We start from the raw sequence: 14,074 nt of genomic DNA, 5'->3' as shown, positions 1-14,074 counted from the left end.
AATTTGTATTCTAATTTTATTATTTCTGCGAGATTTCTTGGAAAGTAACTGGTTATGTGTTTTAATTAATTTCCTAAAGCAATTTCGCCATTATGTGGTACAGCAGTAATCTGATGCTTTGCGAACTGAAGGCGGAGCTTCATCGCATGTTTTGCTGCAAGCACTGTTGAACACCCCGCGTTTCTAATAATAACATAATTATAATAATAACAACGATAACAGCGTGAGCTCGCATCGAAGCTATGCGAGAGGCTAAGAGGCTAATGGCAGCCAGTGCCTGCATCGCAGTCTCCACTGTCCGGGTTCACTGCATCGTCATCTTCCATTTGCACTCTCCTTCCTTCCCGCTTCTCCCGTGTCGAGTAGCAGGTCAGCATCACGTTACAGCCAGCCGACCATTTTTCCTACGTTCTCTCTTTCGATGATCGCTGTTGAGCACTCCAAGCTTCTAGTCCCAACGCCCTGTCATAATGATTTAAAATGTAAATGAAGTCAATGCTTAAAGTGCACATTATAGGGTCTCCTACAACAGGGGAAGGAATCTGCCCCTGAGTAAAGACTAATAATGCTTATAGAGTACATGATCTCCGAAATCAAGCAATGTGTAAGTGTAAAATTACAACCCACATTATCGACAGCCCGCTTTCCCACAGATCCAAGCTATTGAATTGAAGTGAAATAATCCGTGACATTGAAGGTTGCAAAGAAGCCAATAATTCTCTTAGGGAGAAATCAGAACGATCTGAATAATTACCGACTCACATATGTGTTGCCAATGTATTCAAAAATGATGCAACAAGTTTTCACCTCTTCGCTGCTTGGAGAAGATTTAGTATAGCAACTTAATTAGAGTGTGGCTTTCAAAAGAAACATCTACTTTAAAATCGCTATGAAATATGAAGAGCAAAATGATTGACAGCTTAGAATAAATATTTTAAAGAAAATATCTTTTTTATTTCTGCAAAAGCTTCGAATTATATCAAACACCATATTCGAATGCGCAAATATAGATACCAAATTAGGGGAATGGCGCTCAACGTTATATTAGCTGAGTAATCAGCGTCAAGAGTTCGAATCCACTGGTCGGTTCGCTTTTCACTGCGTGCGATTTGCCGCGTCGCTGCGTGTCGCCACGCCGGCTGAGGCCGAGCGGCGACAGGGAGCCGGTTCCAAGACTCGTAGATTCGCGCCAGATTCACGAAACAAGGACGAATCAAGGTCAAAGCAAATACGGGGCACATCAGGGAGTCCGTCTGGAGTAGAGCGTTCTTCCAGGCCAGTTGGCTCATTTCAGTAATAGGTAGAACTGCGCGAATACGACTGTGTCTGCACCCGAGGTGTCGTTTTCGTTACTCTATGCATCCTCTCCTCCTTGCCTTATCCAAGCAGTTCTGCCTTTTGTTCATGTAGAGCGAGCACAGCTTGTGCTTTATAGAAATAATAACCGAGGCTTCAGCATAGCGTATACCGTCTATACGAGCAGCGGAAATTGTTACGAGGGGAACCAGGAAAATCAAGAGAATTTGCGTCGGAAAATCATGCCGAAGCCCCCATTTTTTTGCGAACGAAACGAAGAAATAAATGGCTCAAATTAACCCCTCCCCCCCCCCCCCCCATATCCACCCCTGTTACTGGGGCTGCCAGCCGCCAATGTGCACATGACGCCGCGGTGATGGTATACGCTGCACTGATAGTTTATTATGCTCAAGTTAAACCACTGTACAGACGCGGCACAAAGATTTTGTTCTGGGCCACAACACATAAAATGAGCTCCCGAGAAAGCATACAACAGGGGCGGCCACTAATGCCCTTCGGTGGGTCGAGCGGCGGCGATTCTCTGCGATGCCTCCTCGGAGCCATAGAAGGGGGCGAGTTGGTACTTGTTCATTATTCACAACAGCGCACGAAACACGGACAAAAGTGGGGAGGGGGGGGGAGCGCTTGTGTTGTCGATTCTCCCCCCTTTTGTCCGTGTTTCGTGCGCTGTTGTGAATAATGAACATAGAAGGTGACACTGCGTATCCGAGACAAGCCCTTGGCTGACGAACTCAATAGCAGCCTGTAGAGAATCAAGTTTCAGGAGCGAGAAGGCCCACCTGAGGAGCAGCCTCCAGAAGCAGCCGAAGCCCCTGGAGGTGGCCACCTCGGCCGTGTACGTCACCGTCATGGCCTGCGCGGGAAGAAACAGAGGGGGTGAGGAGCTCCCATGGGGCTTGAATGCAGAATATCAGCACGCGTGATCTCGTGATGTTAGTGCTTTTTCTTTGGAGCGGCCTTTGTGCAAGACAGATCGGCGAGCCGTTCGGTAACGAGTTAGCCGGTATGGGAGTAGAAAAGGAGAAAGCCGCCTTCTGGTGCACTCCCTTTCAGGGCATCACTCAGCTCAAGCCGCGTGGTAGATTTGCATCATTAAAAATACGGGATACTTGCGGCTGACAGCGGGAACAAATTTCGTCTTCAAAACAGGCCAAGTTCTAGCAGTTACAAAGAGTTTACCCGAGGTTTCAATCTCCTCTATTTGCTAACTTCGAGACCTCCAGTGCCGCATTTAAAAGCCTTCTCCCGTTGCTGACGGCATCGTGTCACCACGCTCTCGGGTGGGTATATGACTCCGTCGCCAAGAGTATTTAGTGATCGAAATCTACCCTGGGCGAGCACACCCCAAGAGTGAGTGCGCTTCTTCCCTTTCGCTCCCACATGGACTGATTCGTGTTTAGAGTGTCGAGCCTCGGCCAAGAGGACATCGGAAATATGTCCGGAGTCACCTCGCCTCGGAGTTCGCGGGCTGACAGAATGCGCACCAAGTGCAGTGAGAGGCGCAATTCTGGGGATTAAAAAGAGGCACGTGTTGCGCTTTCACATCATGACTCCACTTTGCCTTAGCGTTCCGTACTTATCTAAAATACAGTTTTTTCTGAGCTTTGACTAGAACCCGAAAGTGGTTTGGCACTGAACTGCCGCCAACACCAGTGTCTCGCGTTATCATTGCACGGCGAAGCAAGCCTCTCCGTGAATATCTACACTGTGGTGGTTAATGCAGGCAGAGTTTCAACTGCTAGTCTACTCGCCACACAAGGGCCGCTTCCCTTTTAAATTGCGAACACGGTACCCAGGTGGCACCTCCAGGCATTGTTAGAAGCTTCTTTCTAGAAGCAGTCAGTAAGACAGCGAAAATGCGCTCCCAAAGAAACTACACATTGGGCTCACCTATGCCGACAAAAACTGAATGACCCGATGGCAACAAGCGCGCCACGCTGTCGTCCAACTGCTGCTCTCGGCCGCCCCGAATTTAAAGCTGGCGAGATCCTTCGAGACCAAAAGCAACTACAGCTCTCAGAGTACACGACCAGAACTATCACTCGCACCGCGCACTTGCCATGCAACGAGGCTGGAATATCTGAAAAGAGGTTCATCTACTCAGCCACTCTTGCGACGCGCCATAATTGGGAAAATGTGGAAGCAGCTGCACGTGGCCGCCATCAACCAAGCGAAGTCCGGTCGCATCTCTCGTCACAAACCAAATGAAAAGCTGCGTGCCGGTGGCTATGAGCGTGGACAAATAGCACGAGGATCCGTGGCATTGCTCCCCTCTCAAAGAAGATAACTAGACAAAAAAAGTTGGGCTGAGGCTTAGCTAAAGTGTTAAGCCTGGATATGTAGAAGCGAAAAGCTTCGTGGCGATGCTCGTGGTTTAGCTTAAGGTTTCATACGTAGGGTTACAATTTGGGTATAGCTTTCTAGCTTTTCCAAAACGTGTTGTCTTAGGTATACACAGCTTGTACAATCTATTTATTTTATTTGTTTAGTAAGGAACCCACAGCGCCGTGGCATTACAGTGGGCGGGGGGGAGGCAATGTACAAAAAAGAAGCACACATGACACCTCCGCTCGCAGGCAGAGTTACAAGCATAAAGCGTTCGCCATGTACATCTCACTTCAAAAGAACACATCACAATCGCATCACATCATTAAAGAACGAAAGAACGCATCATTTGATGTCACACTCACAACATCGCTCGGTAGTCTGTTCCATTCTCTAATGGTTTTCGGAAAAAAAGACATTTTAAACAATCGTTATACAAGGCTATTAAAACCTCTTTATTTGTTCTTTTTCAATGGAAACAATGTCTTGCACTTTCTGTATAGCCATAAAGATGGCCCGGTGATCAGAGTAGTAGCAAGCAGCTGTGCTTGTGGTTGCTACGCAGTATACAGAACGCACACCCTGTCTCTGATAGACAAGGTCTGTAGTTGTCACCCATTGCGTAGTGGGCTCAATGGGAGACGTGACCAAGTCCAAGTCAAAGCAGCCTTTGAAAGACACATCGAGGGTTGTCGAAGTACGGTTAAAGTCTCCAGCAACCACACACAGTTCACCATCCGTTTGGCTTGGTATAGCACTCCACACCACTCGCAAAACATCGTCCACTGTATTGCTTGGCTACATGTACACCACTTGTAAAGATATTCCAATTTCACTTAATCGCACACCACACGATTCTCCTTTGGCCACTGCGACGGTAGGAAATTAGACGGCTTCAATACCGTCTTCAATACACACGCCGGAGTTTCTGGTAGAGTCACTACGATTGGCTTAAGCAGCCATGATCAAGTTGGGCATTGGTACGGTTTGTGATCCCGCTGCAACACCAACCTCTGTAAGCATCAAAACGCAACGCGTCTTTGCCCGCCATGTGCCGTCTTTGTCCGCCATGTGTCCGCCATGTCCGCCATGTGCCCAATTAGCGATCTGACATTGAGCGCAGCAACTGTGAGAACCGTGGCGGGGTCTGTTTGTGGTGCCCTGCACCGAGCGTGGACTGTTTCCCGGCCGTGTTTGTCGAGGCGCTGAAATTCAGCCTGCAAAGCTCGGTCAGGGTTAGCAAGATGGCGGTAGAAGACGTGGTCTTTCTGAGCGTTAGTGATGTACAAACCACTAAGGCTTGTCACTGGACTAAGTGCAACATAGACCAGTTTTTGCGGATGCGTCTTTGCGTAATCGTACGCAATGGTGTCGAAAGTCCCTACCTGCGATTTACGAATCGTCATCGCACTAGCTGGAACCAGTGGAAACTGCGTCCTCTTTACGGATACATGCCTCAAAGTTTTAGCTTTCATTGCAAAGGACATCGTGATGGGCTCTATCGGCATCCACTGCGAATACCTCTTGATACCTGTACGGTAGCTAACCTTAGCTTTCATTAGTGTACCCACTCCTTCAGGGCACTGTAACCAGACTCTCTTTGGGGAGACATCAATTTCAAACCCAACCTCCATCACTGTGCCAACCATCCCGTTAACCAAGCCATCTGTAACGTCGATGTTCTTGACCAACATATAGGGACGGTTAACACAGAAGGTTACCAATGATGGTAAGTTGCCACTCTCAGCCCTTGTCATTTCTTCCACTCTGAGAAGAGCCTCGCGTTTTTCTTGTCTGCTCCGATGTCCAGTGACGAAATGTCTAGCGGCACTGTCATTCTTGTATTCACATGACTCTTCCACAATTCCGTTGTACTCCTCAACATCTTTGATACTAAAGAACAGCCTAACTGCAGTTGGACACTGCATGGCTGCTCGTCCCCTAGTGACAAGCCTAGCAGGAATCATCTGAATTTCGTCGCCATTCAGTTCCTTCCCATCTCCTATCTTGGTGAGCACAGTACAGAAAGCTGAGTCACTCTGTCGGACCACCTCGGTTTGAGGAAAGTAGGAGAGATTGTACCACGGTAGCACGTCGGTACTGTATACGCTACCGCCACTACGCGGCCCTTCGTATACCTCACTCGCTCGAACTGGGGGAGCTGCCTGAGGTCCCCGCAGAAGATAACGTCAAATCCTCCGAAAGGCCCGGTCATGTTTCAGGGTCTAATCTCTCTCAGGCGCACATCTACTTGTCTTAGCAGATCCGACGACAGCATGCTAACCTCATCCACAATTATGCATTTCACATCTTTAAAGAGCTTGCGAAACGTGTTGAAGTCACTGGATGAGAGCCCCTTTTCTCCCCACCTGCTTGATATTACAATCTTGAAGGCTGCGTGCACGGTTACATCGTTGAGTGCAACTGCAGCTTTTCCAGTTGTTGCGCACGTGACAAATGCATTCATTGCACTGTTTTCTTGTCCATCGCCATATGAAATTCTTCTGTTGCGACAGAACCTATTGTAAACGTCCATGATTAATCGTAACGTGAACGTCTTGCCACAACCAGCTGGTTCAGTGAAGAAGGTCTGTAGAGGTTTTTAATTTGGATTTGTCACACGATGAGTCACCTCTCTTAGCAGAATTCCTTGTCGTTCGTTTAGCATTCGCATGTGGCCGTAGAAATCGTTCAAGCCCATAACGTCGTCTCTTTTCCGAATTCCCGCGCACGCGGCTCAAAACCACCTTCTGTTTTCCTTTGGCCTCTTCGGGAAGCAGATCAGAGTTGTCGTTAAGTTCAACCATTGTGGGCACGGCAGAAGGCAAACGATTATCTCCTATAACCTGTTGCACACTTGGTTCATCAGTGTGGTCGTTATTATTAACGTTTTCACAAGCTGCAATCAGTTCTGCAATTGTTACTCCAGCAGAGTACTTCTACTTGACTGCCATAATGGCCTCTATGTTGTCTTCGAACATTTTAACGAATGCATTTCCGTCTAGCAGATCACGCTCTCTACGAAATGGTAGGTACAGGATAACATGCTCTCTCTTATAGTTATCAGCATCGTTTATGCTGTAATTTCGGCACACCAGTATAGCCGGTTTCTGCCTCTTCTTTAGGGTGGGGATGTTGTACTCCACTTTAAACTCGGCGTAAGTCAACTCGTCTATTTCCTGCATGTCAGAGCGAGCCCAAAGGATAGGACAGCAATTCACATCTCTCTGTCAGGAGGTCCTATTAGAGAGGTGGAGGAGCTCCGTATTCTGGGCCTTTTCATTTACCACAGACTCAGACCGGACTCCACCATTGTGAAACTCAAGAGAGTAGGCTAACAGGTAGGGCGCATGATCCGCCGCGTTTCCAACAAGCGGGGCGGTCTGCGGAGCAGGGACGCGCTTCGGCTCGTCTATGCCTTCGTGACTAGCCGGATCCTCTACGCCGTGCCATATCTCCGCACTACTAAGCAAGACGAGGCGCGAATAGACGCCATCATCCGCAAGGCAACTAAGCGAGCCCTGGATCTCCCGGTGGCTACCTCTAATGCCAAACTCAAGGCACTGGGGGTGCTAAAATCCTACCAGGAGCTGCGGGAGGCCCACCTCGTGAACCAATACACGCGGCTCATGCAGACGGCCCCTGGGCGCCACCTGCTAAACCGCTTACACATCCAACACGACTGCACTCCAGAGAAGGCGGAGCGTATCCCAGTACTGTGGCGCCATATGCTCTGGGTCTCCCCGCTCCCCCGTAACATGGACACCGACATGCACGAAAACAGGCGACAAGCGCGGGCTCGGGCTCTTGAGAGACAACACGGCTCCCGACCCGGTGTATATTATGTACACGCAGCAGGACCATCGCCCACGGGATTTTACACGGCCGCTGTCGTTCACCAGGAAATGCACGTTGATGGACTCTCTTTTCGAGCCCCGAATTCAATGCGAGCCGAGGAAGTAGCGATAGCGCTTGCTGCCGCCCACGCCAATTCGAGAATCATCATTACGGACTCCCGAAAAGCATGTGATCATTACTTGGCTGGGCAGAGCTCCCCCTTAGCTGCTTGTATTCTAAGACGGACTGCCACTGATCCAACACCCAAAAGAATCATTTGGGCTCCTGGCCACCAGGGCTTACGAGGTAATGAGGCCGCTGACGCGGCTGCCCGAGCGCTTATTCACCGGGCTCCTCATCCCAGCTCTTCTGGCTCGGAGACTAACCAGCCGCTGCTGCGATTCAGGGAAATTATAACGCGTTATAACGACATCCACCGTCTTTTCCCGGCCCCTGCAAAGGGGCTGAGTAAGACGGAGGAGCGAACTTTAAGGCGCCTGCAGACAGGTACTCTACTCTGTCCTGCAATCTTAAAGCATTACGATCCAAACACGGATGGCCGATGCCCGCACTGTGGGGAGACCTGTGATATCTTCCACATGGTGTGGGCATGTACTCAAAATCCCCACCTCCCCCTACCCCTTCCAGAAAGGCATGGGAGACTGCCCTCCTCAACTGCTCCTCGCTTGAGTCCCAAAGGGCTCTGGTGAAACGGGCGAGAGACGGGGCATTGTCATGCGGTGTCCCGGACTAGGGACGCCGACCATGTAGCGGGGCCACTCTGTGGCTCCCAAACTCTATTTCAACAATTAAACGTTTTCACCACCACCACGACCGTTGTTCGTACCGTTGCACGGGAGTCTTGCGCCATATAACTGTACTCGTGAGAGGGATGCCTTCCTCTTCCATTTCAGCCTTTGTCTTGCGACTTCTATGGCTTTCTTCTGGCCAGTGGGTGTTTACATAGATGACATCTCTGCTCGTCTCACACATTTCAAAGCGCAGGATAAACCAAGCTGCTTCCTGGGCAGACATTTCTACCGCATTCAACATCTTTATTCCCAGTTGTCGCATGGCTGTTTGAAACGAAAGTTCCGCATCTGTGCTTTCCTCAATGAGAGACTTTATGGCTTTGCTCAAGTTGGACACTCCACGGTTAGCCTTATTAACGTATTCCACGACATACGAGGCGCAAGCGTAGATATCAAGGATCACCTGTAGATCCATGTTAGATTTGAGGACAGAGGCAATCCAAGGGTTAAATGGATTTACACACGTTTGATCCATATCTCTCTTAAGCAGCAGCATTGGCCTGGTCAGTCCACTTCGTAAGACGTCTTCGTATTCTTCGAAAGACTTAATTTTGTGATGCTTGAACACCTCGTCAAACGATCGATACTCGGTCGTGTCGAGGCTCTCGTTCATGGCTTGAAATGTCTACTTAAGCCAATTGTAACGCTTCATTTCCGACTCATCGTTTTCAGATGGTTGTTGCAACGAAGTCAACACTTTGGTCTTCGGCATCGGCCAGAACGGAGCTTGAAACCGACACTTTTTACGTCCACCTTTATAGCAGGTGTGTGTATGTTGATGTTCCTGAGAACGTGGCCTCTGTAGGGCTTCATGATCAACCGATAGAAGATGATCGGCCATTTGTACAGTATTTGGCATGAAGACATTCTCCACCTGTTCATCAGGCGCTTGATTTAGCCATAAGAGGAGGTGAGCGTGAGGGCTTCCTCTGTGTTGAAACTCTATTCTCTTAAAGCTTTCCACGACGTGCTGAGGACGAAACGGGCTGATCTTGGCATTCCTCAGAATTTTCATAATTACCCTAATCATATGTTCACACACAGCCGGATCGTTGTTCAACAATGTCGGTGCGTACATGTTGGTCATCTGATCTTCATCAATTTGAATTTCTTCCGGCTTGATTTGAAACTTTACTAGATGAGCGAGCAGGTCTTACCAGTATACTTCTGAAGCAGAGAGTGTTAGAAACACAGTTGGTTTTCCCAGTTGCCTAATCATTGGTAAGAGTTCGCATTCCTCGGGCCAATACTTGACGGTGTTCGGTACACCTTCCATAAACCCCATGTCTTGGTCGATTAATTCCTTCACCTTTTCAGAGTGTTCAACATCCTGCCTAGTTAGAGCGGTAGTCGTCGTGTTGTTCCGGTACATCATGGTCAGATTTCATGCAACTCGGTGACCTTCATAGCCATGTAAAGCACATGCATAGGTGTAGCTCCTCGTCTGTCTTTTCTCCGAATTTCGCTAGAGGCAATCGAGAAGGGGGTTGGTCTAGCTTGTGGGGCTATGTCTCTGGCATGCCCGAGATAAATTTGAGGAAATGACAACTCCTCGGCGTGAGTGTCATATAGAATGCTGACTGGTTTCTTGCCCTCGACTGGTGCCATTGTTAGCGTAATTTGTTCATCGTATATTAAACTGTGTTGCTGTAATGTTAATGCAATGGCTACATTCAATGGATCTCCCAAATATTCGAGGTGTGGACAAGAATCAACGTTTTGCTCTTCGTCCGACTCTTGTACTGCAGAGTACACCTTCTATAGCCGTGCATCGTCTATGTTTACACCGTAATGTTTATAGAGCGGGGACTCTCTGAGCAACTGAACCCATGGAGCCAGCACATCGCGAGACACCACATTCGACAGGTAAGTAGTCTTTGAGAACATCCTCCTCTTCAAACTGACCACTATGGCTTTATCCTCTTCAATGTCACGTGGGAGCTGCTTCAAGATCACGGCGGCACCGTCGTGACTATGTCACCCAACGTACCGTTGTATGTGCAGGTGTTCTTCGCGAGCATCAACGTCGTTTTTGGAGGAACAACAGCTATCTGGGACGATGGTCGCTCTCGGCTTCGCAGCAGCGTCAACGCTTCTCCGGGCTTCCGCACGGACAGCGATTACACCGGATCATTCATGGAAAACCGCACCACGCTGCCGCCGCCGCCGCCGCACGTGGATGCCGCCTACTGCGCACACATCTCGAGCACGATGACAACGGGAACCGCCCACAGCAAGGCTCGGCTGCTGCCTATAAATGAGAGCTCGACGACGACCAGCTTCAGTGGACACGGCGGCACCGTCGAGACTATGTCACCCAACGTACCGTTGTATGTGCAGGTTAGTCATTCGAAATATGGCTTCTATAGCGACGACCTCTGTCTTATAGTGTTGCCGTGTCCACACCTTGTGCTACGCTGCTTTTTGCAGTGTTTCTCGTTGGCGGGTTTGTTATTGAAATTATCCGGCGATGTAGAGGAAAATCCCGGTCCAGTGACAGAAGAAATGTTCACAGAACTAATCCAGAACCAAAAGGAGATTCTGTCAAAACTCACTGAGGTCCAGGTTAATCAGGCTTCCTCTCAAACAAGAATGCTTGAAATGCAAGGTCGCCTTCTTGCAATTGAAAGGAAACTAGAAACCTTGGATGATACTCAGAGCAGGCTCGCAAACATTGAGACGGTTGTTGACAAGTGGGATGATGATATGTCCCGCCTTGCTAAACAGGTTGATGAACTAGATAATCGTTCTCGAAGAAATAATTTGATTATTAGAGGTGTAATTGAAGACGAAAATGAAAACGAAGTGACATTGATGAAGAAAGTGACCGAAGAAATTTGTAGCGATATCCTTAAGGTGAGTGTATGTTCCATCCACAGGCTTGGCAGGTATTCACCCGAAGGAAATGGTTTGGTTTTATGGGGTTTAACGTCCCAAAGCAACTAAGGCTATGAGAGACGCCGTAGTGGAGGGCTCCGGAAATTTCGACCACCTGGGGTTCTTTTACGTGCACTGACATCGCACAGTACACGGGCCTCTAGAATTTCTCCTCCAAAGAAATTCTAGCCGCCGCGGCCGGGATCGAACCCGCGTCTTTCGGGTCAGCAGCCGAGCACCATAACCGCTGAGACACCGCGGCGGCCCCCGAAGGAAATCGCCCGATTATCTTCAGAGTTGGGGACTATAGGGACAAAGTAAAAATTTTGAGTAATTGTACTAAACTTAAAGATTCAGGAATAAGCATTAGTGAAGATTACTCCAAACGAGTCGTGGAAATTAGGAAAAAGCTTTGGGATTCAAGTGCAGAAGAAAGAAAAGATGGCCGTAAGGGCAAACTTGTCTTTGATAAACTAAAACTGAACAACGTGCTGTATGGCTGGAACGAAGTTAAGAATGAGAGATACAGAATTGCCAGCACCACCGGAAGTGGCAAGAAGTGACACGATCAAAGCAAGCCGAATGAGTTTAAGATAGTGAATATAAATGCGCGGAGCATATTAAACAAATCCGACTCACTGGAAGTAATAGCTATGGAACATGAACCTGACGTTATTGTTATAACGGAGACATGGTTACATAAGAATATAAAGGACGCCGAGTTCGTGCCAGCTGGATATAAAGCATTCAGAAAGGACCGAGCAGGAAGAGGTGGTGGCGCAGCCATACTGGTCAAGCAAAATGTTTTGTGTACTGTCCTGCATCAATCGGGCGATAATGAAGCGGTATGGATCAAAACTAAGCTTACCGATCGAACCGTTTATATTGGAGTGGTATATAGACCACCAAATTCCTCACTTGACGTAATTACCAATATAAGGGAATTTATGGAAAGAAATATTAGAGGAGGAGAAGGAGTAATTCTCCTAGGCGATTTTAATTTACCGGGAATTAATTGGAGCTCCTACGCACCCGGGGAGATGGATGTGGCAAGCTCTGAACAACTTTTGGACTTGGTATTTTGTTATGATTTAGTACAAATAGTAACCGAATTCACAAGACTGTGTGATACAACATCATCTATTCTTGATTTAATTTTTGTGTCTCATGGCTTAATAAGGCACTTCAGAGATTGTCATGTTGAGGACGGATTATCAGATCATAAAATGGCAATAGCTTCATTCAATATGTCACCATCTGTCTCATCATCTGAACTAATAAGAGAGGTTTTGAATTTTCAGATCGCGGATGATGTCAGTGTGCTAGATTATCTTGAATCTTCTTTCGATGAATTCATGTACCTCTACCACTCAGAACTGAGCACTGATGCTTTGTGGAGTTTCTTTTCCAATGCCGTGGCCCATTGTATCGAGCACTTTATACCAAAGAATAAAAAGAAGAGCAGGCGCAGGAATCCATGGATTAACAGAGAAATTATCCATTCGAAAAGGAAAATTCAGCGGAAACGAAAAGCATGTTCCCAAAATTGCAATGTGGGTGACACAGCTTGTATTCGCCGCATGAGACATGACTTGAAACACCAAATTAGAGAGTCAAAAAACCGTTTTTTTAATGTTACACTGAGGAAGTTTCTTTGCGAGGCACCGGCGAAATTTCGGAGGTATGTTAATCCACCAACCAAGCAACACTGTTCAAATGCTGAGGTTAACACTCAAGAAAGCACTGAACAAATCAACCTTCAGTTTTCCTCTGTTTTTACGAAGGATGATGGCACGTTGCCAGGCCATTATGACTTCTCTACCCGTCCTCCCATTTCAGATATTGTGATAACCGGAGAAGGTGTTCTGAACCTGTTACTCAATATTAACACAAAAAAAAGCCCCGGACCAGATGGTATACCTAATGAATTTTTAGTCAGATATGCTGAGTGGGTGTCTAAGTTCCTTACGAAAATATTTATTTCCTCTGTTAGCAATGGTTACTTCCCTTCCGCATGGAAACTAGCCAGAATAGTGCCAGTCCATAAAACCGGCAACACTTCAGACTTTAGCAATTACAGACCAATTTCTCTCACAAGTACGTGCTCTAAGCTACTAGAACATATCATGACCAAACACTTATCGAACTATTTAGAAACGTATAACTTGTTATCACCACTGCAGCATGGTTTCCGTAAAGGTTTGTCTACGATTACACAGTTAGTTGAGCTAGTTCATGATATTTCACAAACGATTAATTCCCGCGGACAGATGGACTTAATTTACCTAGATTTCGCCAAAGCTTTTGATAAAGTTTCCCACCCTAAACTTCTACTTAAAATCAATACTATGTTTAAAAATCCCAAGCTAACGACATGGTTTACTTCGTATTTAGAGTGCCGCCATCAGTACGTTGAAATAGACGGACATACATCCAGCTTATTACCGGTCTTATCTGGTGTACCACAGGGCAGTGTCCTTGGACCGCTTTTATTTCTTATTTTTATTAATGACTTGCCAAGCCTTGTTTCTGTCCCTATAAGATTATTCGCCGACGATTGTGTCATTTACAATAGAATAAATTCTCCCAGTGATCAAATGAACATACAACATAGCCTAGACAATATTACTAAATGGTGCGATGACTGGCAAATGACCATTAATCCCTCGAAATCTGTTTGTATGTCTACCACTAGGAAAAAAGCTACCTTAGAATTTCCTTACCATATTCGTGATAATGTGCTCGGAAGGGTAGATGAACACAAGTATTTGGGACTAATATTTACTAGCGACTTTAGATGGAATAGGCACGTAGAGGAAACATGCAATAAGGCTAATAAAGTGCTGTGGAGTCCGAGGCGCAACTTACATAGTACAACTCCTGAAATTAAAAACTTGGCTTACAGA

At 47.2% G+C, this 14,074-nt stretch overlaps 2 protein-coding genes across 2 annotated transcripts in view; one reads left to right on the top strand and one right to left on the bottom strand.

The window, feature by feature from the left end:
• The window catches only part of LOC149326628 (bestrophin-4-like), a 291,138-nt gene that overhangs the window by 243,972 nt on the left and 33,092 nt on the right, over positions 1–14,074 (bottom strand). Inside the window, exon 2 of the mRNA XM_089562633.1 lies at positions 2,097–2,170. Coding sequence (XP_089418759.1) covers positions 2,097–2,167 — 71 coding nt within the window. The 5' untranslated portion in view covers positions 2,168–2,170. The remainder of the gene's footprint in view (positions 1–2,096; positions 2,171–14,074) is intronic.
• LOC149326629 (uncharacterized) lies at positions 10,083–11,731 on the top strand. The gene is made up of 3 exons (XM_089564637.1): positions 10,083–10,157; positions 10,296–11,199; positions 11,442–11,731. The coding sequence occupies exons 1-3, from the start codon at positions 10,083–10,085 to the stop codon at positions 11,729–11,731; spliced, it is 1,269 nt and encodes a 422-aa protein (XP_089420763.1).

The sequence above is a fragment of the Amblyomma mixtum genome, chromosome 10 (assembly GCF_055824585.1).
Source record: "Amblyomma mixtum isolate Tamu chromosome 10, ASM5582458v1, whole genome shotgun sequence".
NCBI classification, from domain to species: Eukaryota; Metazoa; Arthropoda; class Arachnida; order Ixodida; family Ixodidae; genus Amblyomma; species Amblyomma mixtum.
This window is presented reverse-complemented; position numbering and strand designations above follow the sequence as displayed.